The sequence below is a fragment of the Equus przewalskii genome, chromosome X (genome assembly GCF_037783145.1).
Source record: "Equus przewalskii isolate Varuska chromosome X, EquPr2, whole genome shotgun sequence".
Taxonomy (NCBI): Eukaryota; Metazoa; Chordata; class Mammalia; order Perissodactyla; family Equidae; genus Equus; species Equus przewalskii.
In genome coordinates this window covers 13,870,049-13,890,171 of record NC_091863.1, presented here as the reverse complement: position 1 = coordinate 13,890,171, position 20,123 = coordinate 13,870,049, and the positions used below count along the sequence as shown (strand labels likewise).

Sequence of the window (20,123 nt, the reverse complement as noted above, 5' to 3'; positions counted from 1 at the left end):
GGGTGCAGTAGAGATTTTTTAACGGGAATGGGCCAGTAGGGAAGACTGTCATGACTGTTGCCTTCTCCTGGCGAAGCATTTAACTTAATGACAATTCCTAATTTCCTTCCACCTCTCTAAAAACCTCCTTTTATTCTCACCATGTCTAGTCACTCCTGGGTCTCCGGAGTAAGTTTATGGAAACCATTTGCCAAGAATATCTGTAGCCGAGCTTATGTTTTCTTGGTGAGCGGCTTGATTTCAGTGGTAGCTCAAGCACCATCTGTCTGAGACCGAATCTGCTTATTTTTCACATTCCCTTTTATATCCTACAAAAATTGCACCCCAAACATTTGAATGTAAAATTATGATACTGCCTGGAAAATGGCCATTTGCATATTTGCTTCAGCGTCAGAAGAGAAGCAGCATCTGCCGAGTGCCTGCTGTGTAGCTGACTAGGAGAGGGCAGGTCCTCGCCGCTCAACGTGGGTCCACGGACCCGCAGCCCCAGCAGTGCTGGAAAGCTGGTGAGAAACACAGTCTTGAGTTCCACACCAGTCTCACTGAGACAGAATTTGCATTTTAGCAAGACTGCCAGGTGACGTGTGTGCACATTGAAGTTTGAGAAGCCTGGACATCAACCCTCATTATATATTAGAATCACGTGAGACACTCTTTAAAAAAGTTATTAACACCTGAGCTCTCCCACTCCCTCCCACGGGGCTTAAGCACAGCTTTAAAAATAAATCTCTAGGGTGATTCAAGTGTTCGAATGTACAGCCAGATTTGAAAGTCACTGGGGAAAGAGAAAACAAACAAACACGTTAAAAAACAAACAAAAAGTTGTCATCTTCAAGAAACTCATTTATTCATGAAATGCTTATTAAGCACTTATTTTGTGCCAGCAGTTATCATTCGGTTCATTAGAGAGAGCTACCAAGGCCCCCAAGAAGCAGCACATCGTGGCAGCTTGAGGAAGATCCACACCTGTGCTGCTTTTATCACGGCACACAATGTTCGCAGCCTGTACCCACCTTGCTAGAGACAGTTGCTTCCCCACCAACCTGGGGGCCCTGGTAGATGATGGAGCGTGTCCGTATTTCGCACTATGGGACTTTGTTTACAGATACAATTTTGTGTTTCAGCAGACTGTCAATACACCACCGTCTGCAGATGCTGATAATAGAAGGGATGGCGAGGACGGTGAAGGCGCTTCCCAGTTAGCTCAGCAAACCGCTGCCGTAGAAACAGGAGAAGATGGAGATCCTCAGCAGCACAACAATGCTCTCCCTGAAGAAATGAGAGAAGCTGCCACTGGTAATTCTGTGGCATCTGGTGAAACACTGGGTGAGTTTTAAAATAAGTTCTTTTTGAGGAAGATTAGCCCTGCACTAACTACTGCCAGTCCTCCTCTTTTTGCTGAGGAAGACTGGCCCTGAGCTAACATCTGTGCCCATCTTCCTCTGCTTTATACGTGGGACACCTACTACAGCATGGTGTCCCAAGCGGTGCTGTGTCTGCACCCGGGATCCGAACCGGCAAACCCTGGCCACCAAGAAGTGGAACGTGCGAACTTAACTGCTGCGCCACCGGGGCCAGCCCCTAAAATAAGTTCTTTTGATGATAAATGTTGAATCTGGGTGATGAATTTATGGGGCTCGTTGTCCTATTTTCTCTACTATTATGTACGTTTGAGATTTTTCATAATAAGTCTAGACAACTTGATCTCTTATATTAATGAGTTAATGAAATATAGATACTAGTTCTGAGACTGACAGTTTTTAACATCAAGCTAAATCTGTCATTTTTCCTTCAGAGAGCAGTTCTCAGCTGACTCCTTTGGCCAGTGTGACCTCTCAGGTTAGGCAGGTAAAGAAGGAGCTACAGGGGCCCGCCCGGTGGCGCAGCGGTTAAGTTCGCACATTCCCTTCAGCGGCACAGGGTTTGCCGGTTTGGATCCCGGGTGCAGACGTGGCACGGCTTGGCACGCCATGCTGTGGTAGGCATCCCACATATAAAGTAGAGGAAGATGGGCACGGATGTCAGCTCAGGGCCAGTCTTCCTCAGCAAAAAGAGGAGGATTGGCAGCAGATGTTAGCTCAGGGCTACTCTTCCTCAAAAAAAAAAAATTTAAAAATTAAAACAAGAAGGAGCTACAGCTGGATGAGCCAGAAGCATTCAGGGGTCTTGCTCTCTATGTGCTGGGCACATTGCACGTGCCTCGTAAAGAGTTTCTACTTGAATTAGTGACTCCTATTCCTCAGAATGCTAGCTGTCTGCCCAAGGCACGTCCTGCTTCATCAGTGTCAAGTGGCAGTGGGTTCCATAGGTGACTGTGCCACCTGCCACTCATGCTTCCCAGTGCGTCTTCCCCAGGATGCTGGGGTTTAATGGCACCTGAGGTAGAAAAACTATTTTCTGTCTCTCCCCTGCCCCCATGTCAACCCTAAGTAGAATACTACCTGTGAATCTGTTCAAGAGGAAGTATTTAAATGATGTATCTTTATAGTGGATTTTCTCCATTACAAAAGTGATATAACTGCTATATTTGTTCAGGTTGTACACCATAGAACCAGACTCTGGCTAAATTAAACCACTAGAACAAAAATCACTGGATGAATAGCTCCTAGATTTAAAGAAGCAAACAACTAACCGAGCCGCAGGCAGGGGCCAGAGAGGCCCCAAGACTGTGGTGTCTGGGGTCCATCGAGGGCTCTGGGGCTCCATGTCTGCAGCTTCCATGAGATCTAGGTTCTAGGTTTCGCTTGTCCCTGTTCAGATCCCCAGGAGAAAGTATCCAATTTGGGGAGCTTGGGTCACGTGTCTCTGCCCCTGACTCAGCTCGAACCAGGGGACAGGGCAACTAAGCCAATTGTGAGTCAGGAAGCCACCCCAATTTGTGTGTAGTCTATTAGACTATTTTATTTAAAACACTGGAAAATGTTTAGGAGAGAAGTAAAGCTCTCACAGTCAAGATACCTTAAAAAAGTGTTGTGGGGGCCGGCCTAGTGGTGTAGTGGTTAAGTTCGCATGCTCTGCTTTGGCAGCCCGAGGTTTGGTGGCCCGGGGACCTATGCACCGCTCATCAAGCCATGCTGAGGCAGCGTCCCTCATAGAAGAACTAGAAGAACTTACAACTAGGATATACCACTGTGTACTTGGGCTTTGGGGAGGAAACAAAAAAAAAGGAGAGGAAGATTGGCAACAGATGTTAGGGCCAATCTTCCTCACCAAAAAAACCCCAAACACACACAGAGAAATGACTCACACTAAAAAAAAACTGTTGTGGACATTTAAATTTTTTTCTTACAAATCTTTTAAAACATTATGGCTTCCACATAATTACTCTTCTTTTTAAACTTGATATATGTTTTTCCTCAAGAATCTCCAGTCTTCATAATCATTGCTTTAAACAGGTATATAACACTCCAGTAAGTGTACCCTAATTTATTTAACTATGTCCCTCTTTTTGTTGTTTTTACAAAAGTTTTTTGAGGATTTTTTGGAGGGGATTATCAATTATGCAAATCATGCTGCCAAAAAAATTGTCATTCATGTAGCTTTTTATGTATTTTGGATTCTTTTCTTAAGTTACATTCTCAGAATTCAAATTACCAAGTTAAAGAGTATTAACCTTTTTTCTGACCCTTGATAAATATTGCTAGGTTGATCTTCCAGAGTTAAGTCTTTGGACCCACTGAGTGAATTTTTAAATAATTTAATCTCTCTTGCTAAATCTTGGACCTGTGGGATTCAGCAATTTATACCATCACCCAATAAATGATGGATGTTCCAAGATGGAAAATATGCTTATTGACTTGTAAGAATCATATCATTTTTCTCTAATATATTTCCTTCAAATAATTCTTTATTATATGTAAAATATATTTTTCAAGTACAGTTTGGTTAATTTGGATCACTATGGACTGAAGAGAGATGGTGTTGATTAGGCTGTAGAGTTGAGAAATGAAAACAGACTTAACGTTTATTTTTCAGTTCAAATAAGTTATCTAAAATATGATATCTAAGATGAACTTGGTGATTTTTAAATCAGTCTAATACCAAAAAAAATTTACATTTTTAAAATTATAAATATTTCAGTAAGAATCATGGTGCTTATTTTTGAAAAGGCTCATTTAAAAAAAAGAAAATGCCCGTTTTATAAGTAGGAAAACGATGCATTAAAATTACATAGCATTTCTTACTAAATGTACTGTTAAAGCTGATCGTATCCTAAAAGGCAGCAGAACAGAGAATTGTCCTCTCGAACGATCAGAGCCCATGTCATCACATCCGCAGTGATTCCTGCCTTATTTCTCATGCTGTTTCATGATAGCCTAAAAACTTCAGGCTTTAATTTTTTTAACCTCTCAAACTCTTGAGCTTAAAAATTCAGAAAAATCACCCTTTCTATTACAGCCTGTTAAAAACCTAAAAATCTGCCATGAAAATTGACCTCTTCTTTCTCTTTTGCTTCAAGACTATCTTGGAAATCCAAGTAGAAATATACGGATGCCAGTTTCACTTCTGAATGTAGCAAAAGAGAGGCCTCGCCCAGAGCTGGCAGCCAGATTCCTTATTCGCAGCCTGTTCTCAGAGGAGGTCCTGATAAAAAGTAACGTCTACGGCAGTGTGTGGCGGGGCATTGGTGCCCTGAACTCCAACAGGATTAACGCTCTCCGAGGTTTGTTACGTGTCTTGTTACATGTCAAGTGTGTGAGAATAAATAAAAGCAAATTGCGTTAGAGAAGGGCAGAAAGAGAAATCCACTCAGTTTGTGTGTGTTCGGAGGAGAGACAGAGCCCTCACTAATTCCCTCATTAGGGTCTAGCAAGGAGCAGGTTCGGAATCATGGTTCTTTTTGCCCCTGGGTTCTCAGGGCTAATTGCTCTGTCTTGAATGGTATTATTAGAACAGGAAAGGCATTATTGACTGTGGCTCCCTGGTATGGACAGCCAGGCGTATGGAAACTCAAACACTTTCTTCTACTGAGGATCAAGGTGAAAGCTGCTGGGCTTTGTCAGTTTGTAAAAGTGTCAACAATAGCACAGCAGGTTAATTTGGTAGCTTTTTCTCGTGCACATGAGCAGAGTGTGGTCTTTATCTATGACATATATAGATGAAGTAAGAAAGCTTCCGAAAGCAATTCTGTGAAATCTTCAATTTGGACAAAGCAGGAAGCCGAATATTTCTTACTCATGTCCCTGGTACCCAGCGAAGATGGAGTTCTGAGCCCCGGATTGATCTCAGTTGGTTCCTCCTTGGGTCTTCCCTTCACATCACATGTTTCGTATCTAACAAATTTGAACAACACTTGTGTTTCAGACTAAAGAAACCTGGCTTACAGCACCTTTCATAAGCATTTGATATCATCTAATCCAATTGTTTTCAAACTTTTTAAAATTTTACTGCAACTCTTAGTAAGAAATACATTTTACATTGTGACTCAGTATATGTGTGTGTGTGATTTTGAAAAAACTGAAGCACAAGTTTCAAAAACAATACTTTTTTTATGAGAATTACATTCCAGTGTTTTCTATCCTGTTACATTCTTTTTTTAAAGTGCTGCTGTCACTGATTTCACGACCTAGTAATTGGTCACGATTTGCCGTTTGAACATCACTGAGCTAACCCACCAGGCAAAAAACCAAAACCCAATTCCTCTTATCTTATGGTAAAAAAAGAACACAGAGTCTGTAACCAATTTGGAAATGAAGGTGTTTATAGAAGAAATAGTGTCTTTCTAATTAAAAATTTTTTAAGTGAGGGACAAAAAGGTGACTTTTATAGTTCTTTAATATCTGAAATAGATGAGTTCCTTAAAAGTGGACTAAAGATATTATTCTGTGTATTTCATTTTGTTTTATCCCTTGTTGAATTATATTACAAATCAAGAAGATGTCTTTTATAGTAAAAAACATTCAGCATGAGTTTGGCGTACTATCCACATAGGGCATATTGTAACAAATTTCCCATAAGACTCAAGGTTCTACACCTTTGTTGAAGGGCAGCTATGTGAGTTATTTCAGCAGAGAGAATACAGTAGAATCATCGTTGTCCTGGGGGCAGAGTCAGGCCCAAGGAGGAGAAGCTGACAAGAAAGCATATTTTACTTTAATATAAGGACAAAATGAACTTGGAGAATGAAGAGAGTCAGAGCAAAGGCTGAGTGACCAGAGAGGAGAGGAAGTTCCTGCCCTAGGAGGAGGACTGGGCTTTTTGGTCTCTGAAAAATCGCTCCTGCAAAAGAGGCCATTCTTTCAGTTTATTTTTTTTATGTATATACATGTTGCAACATGTATTCATTTTATTTGTTTTTTTACCTTTTGAATACCTTCACCCATTTCTCCCTCCCCTCACCCCCACGTCTTGCAACCACTAATCTGTTCTCGGTATCTATGAGCTTGATTTTTGTTTTTGTTTTAGATTCCACATATAAGAGAGATCGTACAGTATCCGTCTTTCTCTTTTATTTCACTTAGCATAATGCTCTCAAGCTCCATCCATGTTGTCGCAAATGGCAAGATTTCATTCTTTTTTATGGCTGAATAATATTTCATTGTATACATATATACCACAACTTCTTCATCCATTGATGGACACAAGTTGCTTCCATGTCTTGGCTGTTGTAAATCATGCTGCAATGAACGTGAGGGTGCAGATATCTTTTTGAGTTAATGTTTTTGTTTTCTTCTGATAAATACCCAGAAGAGGAATTGCTGGATCACATGGTAGTTCTGTTTTTAATTTTTCGAGGAACCTCCATACTGTTTTCTATAGTGGCTGCACTAATTTACATTCCCACTGACAGTGGACAAGGATTCCCTTTTCTCCACGTTCTCACCAACACTCTTATTTCTTGTCTTTTTGGTGATAGCCGTTCTAACAGCTGTGAGGTGATACCTCGCTGTGGTTTTGATGTGCATTTCCCTGATGATTACTGATGTTGAGTATCTTTTCTTGGGTCTCTTAGCCATATGTATATCTTCTTTGGAAAAATGTCTATTCAGATCTTCTGCCTATTTTTTAATCAGATTGTTTGATTTTTGCTGTTGAGTTGTATGAGTTCTTTCTATATTTTGAATATTAGCCCCTTATCAGATATATGGTTCGCAAATATTTTCTCCCATTCAGTAGGCTACCTTTTCATTTTATGGCTTTATTTGCTGTGCAGAAGCTTAGTATTTATTTATTTACTTTGAGGAAGATTAGCCCTGAGCTAACATCTGCTGCCAATCCTCCTCTTTTTGCTGAGGAAGACTGGCCCTGAGCTAACATCCATCCCCATCTTCCTCTACTTTGTATGTGAGACGCCTGCCACAGCATGGCTTGACAAGTAGTGCGTAGGTCTGCACCTGGGATCCGAACTAGCAAATCCTGGGCCGCCGAAGTGGAGCATGGGAACTTAACTGCTGTGCCACCGGCTGGCCCTACAGAAGCTTTTTAGTTTAATGTAGTCTCACTTGTTTATTTTTGCTTTTGGTGTCGGATTAAAAAAATTGTTGCCAAGACCTATGTCAATGTTAATACAGCCTAAAATGGCACTTGCCATTTTTAAATTTGTCAACTAAGACCCCCTAGATCTTTTTTTCTATATACTGACATTTATCCAGTACTTATATTGTTAGTGTTTAGGCTGTTCCTATTTATACTGTTGGTATTTTTTTATTGTAAGTGTAGGATTTTATATTTATTCCTCCTGCATTTAATCCTGTTTGTAGAGCAGCATTCTCCAAACTATGGTTCTTAAAGACAGCTGAATGTTTTTATTTATTTACTTAGTTATTTATTTATTTTCAGATGTACATCATAATATATTTTGACTTCTGTGTAGATTACATCATGTTCACCACCTGAAAACTAATTATAGTGCATCCCCTCACATGTGAGCCTAATCACCCCTTTTGCCCTCCTCCCTTCCCCTATGGTAACCACCAGTCCAATCTCCAATGCTATGTGTTTGTTTGTCGTTGTTGTTATCTTCTGAGTGAGATCATATGGAATTTGACTTTCTCCCTCTGACTTATTTCACTCAGCGTAATACCCTCAAGGTCCATCCATGTTGTCACTGATCCTTTATGGCTATTTGTGAAGCCCAGGTCTTCTGCCGCTGATAAGCCTCAAACCCCACAGTACCACATACACCGTCAACACAGTCCTGGTCCATGCACACTTCTCAACCCCCTGGAGTGTACCCCGATGCCACACTGCAGAGGCCCCCACCTCTCCACCAATGCCCCCCACAGTTCACCTTGTCCTCACACAGGCCCTGTCCCACAGAGGCAGACACCCTTGCCTGCCTGCTTGTAGAGGATCAAGGCACCCAGTCAATGCAGGCTGAAAAGTAGCCTGAGGCCTTGCTGTTAGGTGGGGCTGGTCCCTAGGGCGGGTTGCCTGCCCTGGCTGAACTGGATTAAATCTGTGCTCTAGTGGTCATGGCAGACCCCTGGGCTAACAGGCCACAGGATGAACCTCAATGGACCCCACCAGGGTCCGTGTCAGCACACCTGGACCAGCTCAGAACAATGCCCCCCACCAATGTCTCAGTCTCTGGAGAGGTCCCTCCTCCCACCAAGATGCCCCTAGAGCCCACCAGGTGAGTCTCGTTTCACCAAAGGACTGTCAGCCTTCTCTCTGGTGATTTCAGGTTGCTGCAATGAGTGAGTTTGTGCGTGGGCCCTTTAAGACCCGGGTCTTTTCGGCTTTTGGCCAATAGCTTTTCTGGGGGTATCCTCGCTGCAGTTAATAGCCAGCAAAGCCAGACAGTAAGACCCCCGTCTCAGTTGGGCTGAGTCTGAAGGATGCTTATAGCATTATCGCCCCTGCTCCAGACCTCACTCCTCCAGGGAGGGCTGCATACCTTAGGGTGGCTCCCTCCTGACCAGCTGAGAAGCTCCGCTGCTCCCAAAGGTGGCTTTTTTCCTCTCCAGAAGGAATTCCTGTCTCTTCTGCCTTCGTCAGGACTGTCCCTTGTTGTGGGGGTTCTTTTTTATCAAGTTTTCAGTTTTCAATCCGGGGTAATTGTTCCAAAAATTGTTGTAACCTGTTTGTGTTCGTGGGAGGAGACGAGTTCAACGTCTGCTCACACCGCCATCTTGACGAGCTCTCTCAGACAGCTGAATGTTAATAGGTGCTTCATGAATGATGTGCTCTCTAGTGAAATGTCTAGGAAAGATCTTGATCTGGCACCCAAGGGCCTCAGTCCATAGATCTGTTTCACTCAGTTTTAAGACATGTTTTGAATGCCTTTAGCTGTCAGGCCCGCCCAGATCTCCACAATCCTGACCCTCTGTTGTCTAATGCATTGCTACCTTCCTCATTTATGAGTCCTCCCAGCGCATCTGCATCTCACCTTTGAATCAGCACGTCTCTTTACTGTGGGAGTTTTCAGTGGGAACTGACTGGGGTGTCGCAATTCTCATTTGCACAACCGGAAACTTTGCCCCAAGAAACTTCTTTTATGACTAGTGTTTCAGAGAACACATTTTGGGAAACATCAGCCAGTTTAGGGTCCTCGTTGCAGCCTGTTGAAAGTTTCGCAGGTGCCGTGTTTGTCTTGCAGTCTGTTCGTTATCCGCCCCAGCTTTACTGTCGGGGCAGAGGGGACATGCCTGCTCTCCATGACTTTGTTTTTGTTGATGAAAGTGTTCAGCAGGTAGAGCCCGCTACTGAATCCACTGACACACCACCAAAAGCCTCCTTCCAGGCTACTGCTGGTCTCTTAATTAATTAGTCCTTTGAGTATGACAGCTTTTTAACTTTGTCACATGCCTTGCAAAAAAATTTGGACACATATGCTGAGTTTATGGCATTGTCCTGATTCCCCAGCCTATTAATCCTATCAAAAAACAAATGAGATTAAGGTAGCCAGCTAATGCTGGCGATCACCAGATCCTTTTCTGAGAGCTCAAAGGTACTTAGGAAGTTACTTCGAAAAGTATCTGAGGGCAGCTCTGCTCTTCTGGTTAGCACCTCTCTTCCCCACTTTCCCTTTGTCCGTTCTCCCACTTCTCTAAGTGTGCTCCTTGAGCTGTGTTGCTCTGTCACCTTCCCTTACGGAAGTTTTCCTCTAACTGTGAGATAAAGACTCTTCATTCCTTTTGTCTGAGATAAACCAAGCAGTACCAAAAAATTTGGCATTATAGCATCTTGCCTCTAAAAGTATGAAAGACACTGCAGCCTCTTGTGCATTACAAAGCTTTAGCATGTCTCTATTTGGTATAATGAATAACATGCCTGTTTGATCAATTTAAGAATAAGAGAAGTCTATGTTGGGTGCTAATGGCAGCAGAGGATTTCCGTTCTGGTTATGTAGCAAGATCATGGGATATTGTTTTATTGTGATTTAAGAATGGTGCTATTTCATATTATTATCCTTTTAGATGAAAAGATTTCAAGTAATTTAATAATAGTTATAGTCCATGTGTTTTAATTAGTTAGTCTTAATGACCCTTTCATAGACATAGCAATAGAAGTAAAGTTGAATAAATTCATTTCTCTGAGAAGTGATTTCTAAATAACTTATGTTTTGGGACTTTACCACCAGAGTTTCTCCAAGACGTCTACCCGGCTTGTGATCTGTCAGAAACTGGATCTGCGTGGAAGTTGTGTGTGACAGCCATCAACAGCTGTATCCGTAGTCTTAGATATGACTTGAACAAGTCCATGTCCAAATCGCAGCCGCTTCCAGAAACAACCCCTTCAGCAGAGCCCGAGCCAGGCAACCCTGACTTCACTGACTGAAGTACTTGAATGTCAGCCAGCCGACTTGTTTTGTTTCATTTTGTTTTGTTTGTTTTTACTGTTGCATTATCCTGTAAGTTTCTCAAATTATAATTCCAAAGTTAGTCTGTTGTAGTGACAGTGTAGTTCTGCATTCACACCTGAAGAAATAGCCACTGTTCTATTTCTGCCCACATAAGGGGCGGAATTGCATTAGGAAGATGTGTAATGTTTCATCTCACGAGCAAAGTAATGGGCAGTATTCCAATAAGAGCCTCTGATTAAGGGAGTGGTGGGAAACTCCTAAAGGTCGTTTTCATTGCTGTTTTAAAGTAGAATGAGAATAGCACCTTTGACTCTTCATGACAGGTGAAATCTGAGCGTCAGTGATGCCGATAGAGCTGGTGAGGTAGAGAGCCAGAGTTGGATAGGCACACCATAATGGCGACTGTGGGAACCTGCAGGTAGGAGACTCAATATTTCTCAAGTGAATTGTCGCTGCGGAGCTTAGGTCTAAGCTCCATTGAGTCAGAAGGGAGGTGTGGTTTACCTATAACCAAAATGCCCTGCTCGCTTTCCTATACATCCATCAGTAGGGGATTCATAGGATTGACACCGTATTGTTTGACTTGAGCTTTCCAGAGATGAGACCTGTGTTCTTTTGATTTACTCCTAAGAATAGCATTCTTTTAATTACCTCCTGAGAATATTTTATCACAGAAGTTTGCTAAGAGTCAACATGGAAAATCCTATCAGGAGACTTTTTGATTGCATTGAAGAAATTTAAATTTAAGAATAGATCACTATGAATAAAAAGAATCTGACCAGATTCAGACACTAACATTTTTTTGGGTTTCTGAAATGTGTGAGTGAAGGTTTAATATGTTTACTGTGTTTTCTGATTGATCCTACTAGTTTGAATGCATGCAAATTTAAATCTTACAATGTTTAAATGAAGGAAAATTTGATCAGAAATTCAATTAGAAAAAATAGATCTTAAAGGATATTGGTAGGGTTATTGGAGAATTAAAAAAAAATTCCATTTCGCTAATGAATGGGATTTTCTTTTAAGCTTAAGCACTTCATTTTAAAGTTCTTGAATGTTTCAGCCGTAGAAAATACTGTATAACTTCATTGTTTGATCATTTGTGTTTAAGAAACATTTTGTCAGTTATAATGCCATCTTTCAGCTTTCAGCTTATTGAGCAGTCCCCAGTTACATGTGTTTTATAGCATTCTTAGTTATTGTTCAGAAGGCAAATTTTTTCCTTGTGTGAGTTCAATCTTTAGTTATGGCCATTGGCTCATGACCCGTGGCTTTGTCTTAGATAATTGACGTTAATTAACTTTAGCGTTTTGACAAAGCAAAGAATAAATTACATAGAAAGTAATAAGTAGGTCAGTCAAACAATATAATTTGTGTGAAAGTTGACAAGTCTTGCTATTTTTGTGATTTGTGAGACAATTTAAGATGGTTTTATCTGGTCAATTTGTAGAAGAGATGCAAATTTTCACGATTTATCTTTTGAAAATTAAGTTCCACTTTTAAAGAATTTTAGTGAAACGGTATGATTAGCTTTATAAAGATAAGATAGGAGATTTAATTTTTAAGACCCTCTTGACCAAATAAGTAAATTGCTCTTAGTTGTCTTTAGCTTAAAAAATTATAGTATTTCTATGCATATCTTTTTATGTCTAGGCTATGCCTACAATGGTCTTAAAAAGTAGATAACTCAAGCCAAAAAAATCTTCCATACAGGGCAAAAGAGTTTTGACCAGAGTTACTCAGATTAATTCATCTGAGATAATCTTTGGCTTCACTATTCGGTTTCACAAATAATTTTACAAACTACTGGTAATAGAGCTAATATGGAAAAGTAAAATTACAGCTCTTCCTTGTGGTTGCATCCGGATAAACCCATCGATTTTGTCTCTCTCTCTTTCCTCTCTCTTCTTTCTCTCCTCTCTCTATCACTAGCATATCACTAGCCTGGGAGATCAAAAAATCAAAATTTGAAGAACAGTTTGCATTGAATGTGTATTGCTTTCCCACCATCATAAAGTCGAAAAATCCTAAGTCAGGGACTGTCTGTATATCCTGGGCAGGGTTACATTTCAAATTGTGTATGCATATTTCAAATACGATTTGTATTTTGTGGTATCTGAAATATTGCCTGGATTAGAAGCAAAATTACAAAAACAAAACTTCGTATTTACAATTTTTTTTCAAGATTTATGTGGTTAACTTTATTGTCATGGTTGCTTATAAAAGTTATTAGACTAGCTGTGTCCAATAGAATTTTCCATTATGTTGCTAATATTCTATAATTTTATGTTGTCCAGTATGGTACTCACTAGCCACATGTGGCTCTTGAGCACTTGAGATGTGGCTAATTAGACAATGGAACTAAATTTTATCTCATTTTGGCTAATTAAAATTTAAATTTAAATAGCCACATGTGGATAGTGGCTACTGTATTGGATAGCACAGTGTAGAATGCTCTTTATTTTTTGAAAAAGTGTTTAAAATGGTCCCCATGGTTTTAATCATAATAATATACACGTAACTTTTTAAAAAGCACATGACTGAGCAAAATAAATTTCATAAAGTTGTTTTGTATTTTGTTTTAAACTGAATTAGACCTTTTCTGCCTTCAAATTTTTACAGATTCATTCTGTTGTTGTATCAGTCCAATGTTAAACATTTTAAATGCCTGCTCATAAGACTTGTTTTTGATAAATTTATCTTTCATATGTTGTTTTATTTTCCAAGCAAATGCAATAAATAAACATTTAAAAAAATCTTAATGCAGATGCCTAGGTTGTTTTTTTTTAAATGGAGTAATTTTACAGAGTTTTTACTAATGTCATCTACAGTTTTTTTTTAAATTAATGATAACATTTTTCAGCCAATTCCATAAATGTGGCACAGTTAGAAAGTTTGCTCTCTTGCTTGATGAGCAAAACAGAATAGTTTAACCCAGTAACAATAATTTACTATCGTGGGTGTAATTGTAAGGATATTGACAACTTTGGAAGTGTTTTGTCCTTCCTGGGTAAAATATAAGTGTTACTAAAGCATAATATTGTTTTATATTTTAATATTTATTTAAATATATGGTAACATTTTTATTTTGGCTGGCACGGCTTAGATTTTGAGCTCTGATTTTCACTTTTTTTTATATCCCATACATATCCACACCTAGTAGAGTAGTATCACTGTGGTGTTCTGTGACAGTGGCAATATAACCACATTCGCTCTTGTGTGGGAGTGAACACTTGTCCCCTCTGCCTTCACCCTAACTTATTTTAACTCCCAATATGTTAAATTTGCAATGACCTTTTTCATCATGATAAAAAAATCTGCTCATCCACTGTGAGAAGGAATAATTGGTAATCTCAAATAATTGGTAAAGTTAATTTGGAAGATTGATGGGCGATAGGTACAAAGCCCATAACCAACACATGTGAACAAGAAACACTACCTTATTTTTCTATAACCACTTAATTTCTATTTTGATTACACACCTTCCAGGTACTCTCACCAGCCCCTCCAGTCAGATGGGGCCTTGTTTCAGCTCAGTTGTTTGGATGGGATGGGGAAAGGCCACTCGAGGCAACTCTCAGTTTTTTTCAAGCAGGCTCTTTGGTCTGGGGGGACCGGGAGCTACCCTCAGCCTTGGCTATGAATTAATCTCCCTGCCTGGAAAAGCCCAGGAACCCTCCACTCCCAGTACTGGCTTTGTTCTGGGGGCAATCAGCTCTACCCACCCACCTGTGCGGCCCAGCATCTGGTGTTCCCACCAGCCTCCCTGGTCAGGTGGGGTCAGGAGACACTCTCCCAAGCTCCTCGCCTGGGCGTGGGCAAACTGGGCTCTAGGGCAAAACTCTTTGCTTGAGGACCCAATTCAGGCAGATCTGCACCCCAGTGAGTTCTCTGGTCAGAGTGTGCCACCGCCTTGGTTCTGCAGATGAGCAAGGCCGCTGGTTGGGACTACTACTTGGGCTCTGCAGGTATGAACTCAGTCTGCCAAGATCTAAGTGCTGGTTGTTGTAAGCCCCTCCCCACTTCTTCTTCACAGTCAGATTCCCCTGGATCCCTGTGGGAGAGACCAGAATAGGGACTCTCGTGAAGCGACCCACAATGCTGGGGGTGCTGGTTCTCCCCTGGGCTATTTTCTCCCCATAGGAGGATCTGGATGCTCAAGGGAGACGGCTCAGCATGGTGCTGCACTGGCCTCGGGGAAGGGCAGTGGGTCAGCATGCAGCCGTTCCTCCTACCCTTCTGTGCAGTCTGTCTTGGTCTTGTGGTGCAAGGCTGCTTCAGCCTCACCCCCGTGTTCTAGGATTCTCTCAGTGGTGTCTCGTTCATGAATAGTTGTTAGCTGTTCTTCTTGTGAGGGGGAGCGAAGTCACGAAGATCTATGTCACCATCTTGGTGATGTCACTCAATTTTTATTTTTAATTTACAAAAAATTTTAATTATTTAATTTTAATTTTAATTTTGAGCCTCCATGCACTAGGAGCAGAAACTTAGCCTTAGTCATTCAAGGCTTTTGAGTTTCCTAGGAATGCAAGGAAAGAACCCATGACATGAATGGAGACAGATTTGGGAGAATATCAACGGGTGGGTATTTTCATCCTTTTCTCCAGAACTGCTTCTAAGTTTTAGGGGTCTTATAGAATGCCAAGGCTGGGGAGAGGGTTTCAGAATCAGGTTCTTGGCATTTTTCTTAGCCATCATCAGCTGAGATGTTTGTCCCATCTGGTCTTTAGTCCTTGGCCCAGAGCCATTCTTATTCCTATCAAAAAGACTCATTCAGATGGAGGAGCTCCTATCCCTGCTCCTTCCAGGTCCCCCTCAGGCTCATGGGAATTGTTTTGCTGCCACATCATTATTTTGCATCACAGGAAACAGGTTTTATCCATTTCTCCATCTACTTGAATGCAGGACTGGCTACATAATTTGCAGGGCCTAGTGCAAAATGATTAATTCATTGATACTGTTTAAATAGCACAGTTTTATTTTTTAACATTTTATTTTGGGATAATTTTGGACTCAAAGGAGAGTTGCAAAAATACTACAGAGTTCCCATACACTCTTCACCCAGCTTCTTCTAATGTTAACAGCTTTCATAACCACGATACAATTATCAAAACTCAGAAATTAACATTGGTACAATAATATTAACTACAGCCTTTATTTGTATTTCACCAGGTTTTCCACTAAAGCTCTTTTTTGCTTCCAGGATTCAATACAAGATTCCATATTGCATTTAATTCTCATGTCTCCTTAGTCTCCTCCAATCCATGGCAGTTCTCAATCTTTCCTTGTTTTGCCTGACCTTGACACTTTTGAAGAGTACTGGTCATTTTGTAGAATGTCCCTCAATTTGGGTTTGTGTGATATGTTCTCATGATTGGACTGAGGTTATACATTCTTGGGAGGAACATTCCAGAGATGATGTGCCCATCCAGTATCGCAGCCTTTTGAATTTTTCAATAAAACAGGTAGAAGAAGGTTCAGCAGTTTGCCCCAAATCATAGAGTTGCCAGCACTAAAGCCAGGACTCGGCCTCAAGTCTCACTTTCGTGCTAGGGTTGTTAACACAAACCTTTATATCCTTTCACATACTTTTCAATACTATTGAATTATTTAGCCTCAATGTGCAGTTTGGCCCCTGAACAATGAAATGGGGGAAAGGGGACGCTGGGAGATGGACAGATCCTAGGAGAAAAATAATACTTTCAAATGCGGAGAAGTTGAGCACTTGCTCAGTGTCCTTGCTGCTTCATGGATGGCACACTTCGTGAGCCCCAGCTGTGTGTGTGCCAGGTTTCAACTCTGCATCACCACCTCCCCCTTCTAAAATCTCTGCTTTGTAAAAGAGAAGCTGCGAACCACATTTCCCAGAACCCCTGTCTTGGTATGGTTCCGGCTTAGAGTTTGTTGATGAGAGAAATTTGCATGAAATTTGAGGGCAGAAGAAAAGGAGAAGCCATTTTTCTCCACGACCAGGACACGTGAGAAGATGTGAGATTTATAGAAACTTCCTGAAGAACTTATGAGAATCACGTACTTCACTGCTGCAGATGAGTAGGTGTAGGGTGAGGGGATTTTCAGAGATTCTTGAGAACTTCAGAGCTTCCCAGTAATCTTTTGGGAACTTTTCACCTTGGTGCTTCAAGCTGAGGTCTCTAGTGTCTGCTTCCTTGATCTTTGGTGGCATCTTTTTTGACCTTGTCTTTCCTACCTCTTTTAATAGTCCTATAAACCACTAGTTCTTATGCTGAAACCCTTTATCCTGGTATACATAGCACGGCTTCTGCTTTCCTAACCGACCCCTGATGTAGTACAACACGTATTAATGCACTCATCCTCCCACCACCGTAGGAGTTGGGCGCCACTAGAAATGGGGTAACTCAGAAGTCGATTGTGCCACTCCCACATGCACCCAGGAGCAGTTTAATGACTATTTCAGATAGTTCTTAGCAATAAAGCTGAATATATTTGTTATCAGAATGAGTGTTCTTAAAGTGAAAAGGATGAAGATCGAGACTTAATTTCCTTTTGTCTTTCGAATATAAAAGGCCATTTCCACATGAAAGCATTCCTAGGCGCTCCGAAAATCTTCAGAGACTATAACCTGAGGACCGGAGATTGATGAAGTCTTTTCCTCCAGCTGAGTTTCCTAGGGGCGAAGACTGTGTCTTCAGTGCCTAACACAGTAGGTGCGCAATAGACAAAGGCATTCCTCATTCACCCTGCCTTACCATGCCTGAAATTCCACCATTAATATGATTTCTTTGGTTTGAACCTAATTTGACCTTTTCCCTTGTTAAAATATAAGTTCTGTCTGTATTCATCCTCTATGCCTTCACGTAGCTGAACTTGTTAAAGCCATTCCTCAAAGTTGGTTTGATTTGGAGTGTGAGAGAGCATGAGGACTTCTTAGTCTTGAGAGAGACTGCTACACAAAGATAGACGTGCAATTAGGGTTGCAGCATTGTCTGTAAGAGGATAAAAAATTGGAAGCTGTGTTAAAGAATATTTTTTTTAAAAGGCAAAACTACGACTCTCGTACAGATATAAAACGAATGTGTGTTAGAGATTTTACTTAACTCATTACTAATGAGGGAACTGGTAAGATGTTACAACCATTTCAAAGGACAATCCAAAGAACAGACACATATACAGATTAGGAATATTAAAATAAAAGTGCAAATGGAGGCAAAATTGGCTGCTTCCACAGTTGGGGAAGGGAGTCGATTGAATATCCACCAGCCAATTTATTTGTATGATTATAGATAAGAATTATTTTGCATCGCTGTCAGTTATACACAATTTACTAAATGGAAATTCAGAATCAAATAACCAAGAATGGTGTGCTCTAAACAATGTACAGTTTTCCAGTGAAGCACAAATTTTTCCCTGCGAGTATAAATATCTATTAATAGAGAACTGGTAACATAAATGAAGAAATTGCTACTACAACGGGAAAATATGCATACATTCAAAAGAATGTGGCCGACATTAAAGTGGGATGCAAGCCACAGATTGAAAATATTCACACTACACATCTGATAGAGAACTTGCATCCACTATATATTAAAAATTCTATAAATCAATAACAAGAAGATGAACAACCCAATTTAAAAACGGGCAAAATTCTTGAACAGGCATAAAAGAAGGTATAGAAGGGGCTGGCCCTGTGGCCAAGTGGTTAAGTTTGCACGCTCCGCCTCAGTGGCCCAGGGTTTCTCTGGTTCGGATCCTGGGCGTGGACATGGCACGGCTCATCAGGTCATGTTGAGGCAGCGTCCCACATAGCATAACCAGAGGCACTCACAATTAGAATCTACAACTATGTACCAGGGGGCTTTGGGGAGAAAAAGAAAAAAAAAAACAAGAAAAAGTGCTTAACATCACTGGTCATCAGAAAAATGCAAATTAAAACTCTAATGAGACACCAGCATCCACCCACCAAAATGGTGAACATTGTAATGACTGACAATATAAAGTGCTGACAAGGATTGGAACAACTGGAACACCACACACTGCTGGTAGGAGTGTAAAATGGCATCATCACTGTGGAAAAAAGGTTGATAGTCTCTAATAAAGTCAAATATGCACTACCTACGACTCAGCAATTATAAGTATACTCTCAAGAGAAATGAGTACATATGTCCATAGAAAGATTTCTAAAAGAATATTCATAGTAGCTTTATTCGCAAGAGCCCCAAACTGGAAACAACCCAAACTGTGATGGGAATACCACTCGGCAACAAAAACGAAAAACACAAAACTACCAATACATGCGAGAACATAGATGAATCTCATAGATATTAAGTCTCATGAAAGAATCTAGACACAGAAGAATAGCTACTGTACGAGTCCGTGAACGTGAAGTTTAACAGGCAAAACAAATTATGGTATCAGAAGGCAGAGCAGGGCTCACCTCTGTGGCAGTGGTGTTACTGGAAGGGGCATGAGGGAGCCTTTCTGGAGTGATGGAAATGTTCTACGTACTGATCTGGATGGTGGTCATACAGGAATATACACAGGTAAAAATCCCTCAAGCTGTACTGAAGTTATGTGCATTTACTGTATATAAATTGTACATCAACAAAGCACTCTTGTAAAAAAGAATATAGTCAATCTAGATAAACTGATTTTAAAATTGTGTGCTGACTAGCAAGGGCGTATCTCTTAAGTTCAAACAGCAAGTCACAGAACAATAAATGTAATACGATTCTATTTTCATTATTAAAAACCATATGTGTGGTTGTGTGTAATATATCACAAAAATGGAAGATATTTGTCTGGATATTTACCGTGGCTGTCCTGGGCAATGGGTAGGAATGGGTGTGGAGAGGCATTATCGTTTGAATCAATTACAATGTCCATGTACGCACAATTAAAAATAGGCCAAGTTTAATTCAAGTAATATTTATAGAAAATGGAATCCCTGATCTTGAAGAAGAGCTGAAAGGGACAGTTATGCAGTTGGACCAGGCTGGTCTTGAGATCTCAACTGGACATCTTATGAGAAAGGTTCTTTTGGTTAAACAGTGGGATTTTAGTCAGCTCTAAATAATGCCACAGCTGAGGAACTCCTGTGAATCCAGTCAAGTGCAAAAATACAGCTCTGGTCTTGGCCCTTTAGCATTTTATCTTTCACACTGCAGGCCGTTTCCAGTCAGTGGCTGGTGAAATCAGTTTAATGAGGTGGGACTAGTGCTTTTAAAAAATGAAATAGAATAGAATAGAAAATATCAGAGAACAATATTATTTTGGAAAATGTTTGTCTCAGTTTTGTATCTATACTGTATGTAGGAATGAGTCACCTTGTAATACGCATTTCTTATTCTGGTCATAATTAAAAAATATTTGAAAGCCACTGGCTCTGGTAACTTTAGCT

The 20,123-nt window shown here is 40.6% G+C and overlaps 1 protein-coding gene across 1 annotated transcript in view; it reads left to right on the top strand.

The window, feature by feature from the left end:
- Nucleotides 1-13,515, top strand: part of BEND2 (BEN domain containing 2) — a 55,251-nt gene extending 41,736 nt beyond the window's left edge. The window contains exons 16-18 of the mRNA XM_070603891.1: nt 1,125-1,326; nt 4,460-4,663; nt 10,526-13,515. Of these exons, the coding sequence (XP_070459992.1) occupies nt 1,125-1,326; nt 4,460-4,663; nt 10,526-10,722 (603 nt within the window). The 3' untranslated portion in view covers nt 10,723-13,515. The remainder of the gene's footprint in view (nt 1-1,124; nt 1,327-4,459; nt 4,664-10,525) is intronic.
- Nucleotides 13,516-20,123: the final 6,608 nt, after the last annotated feature.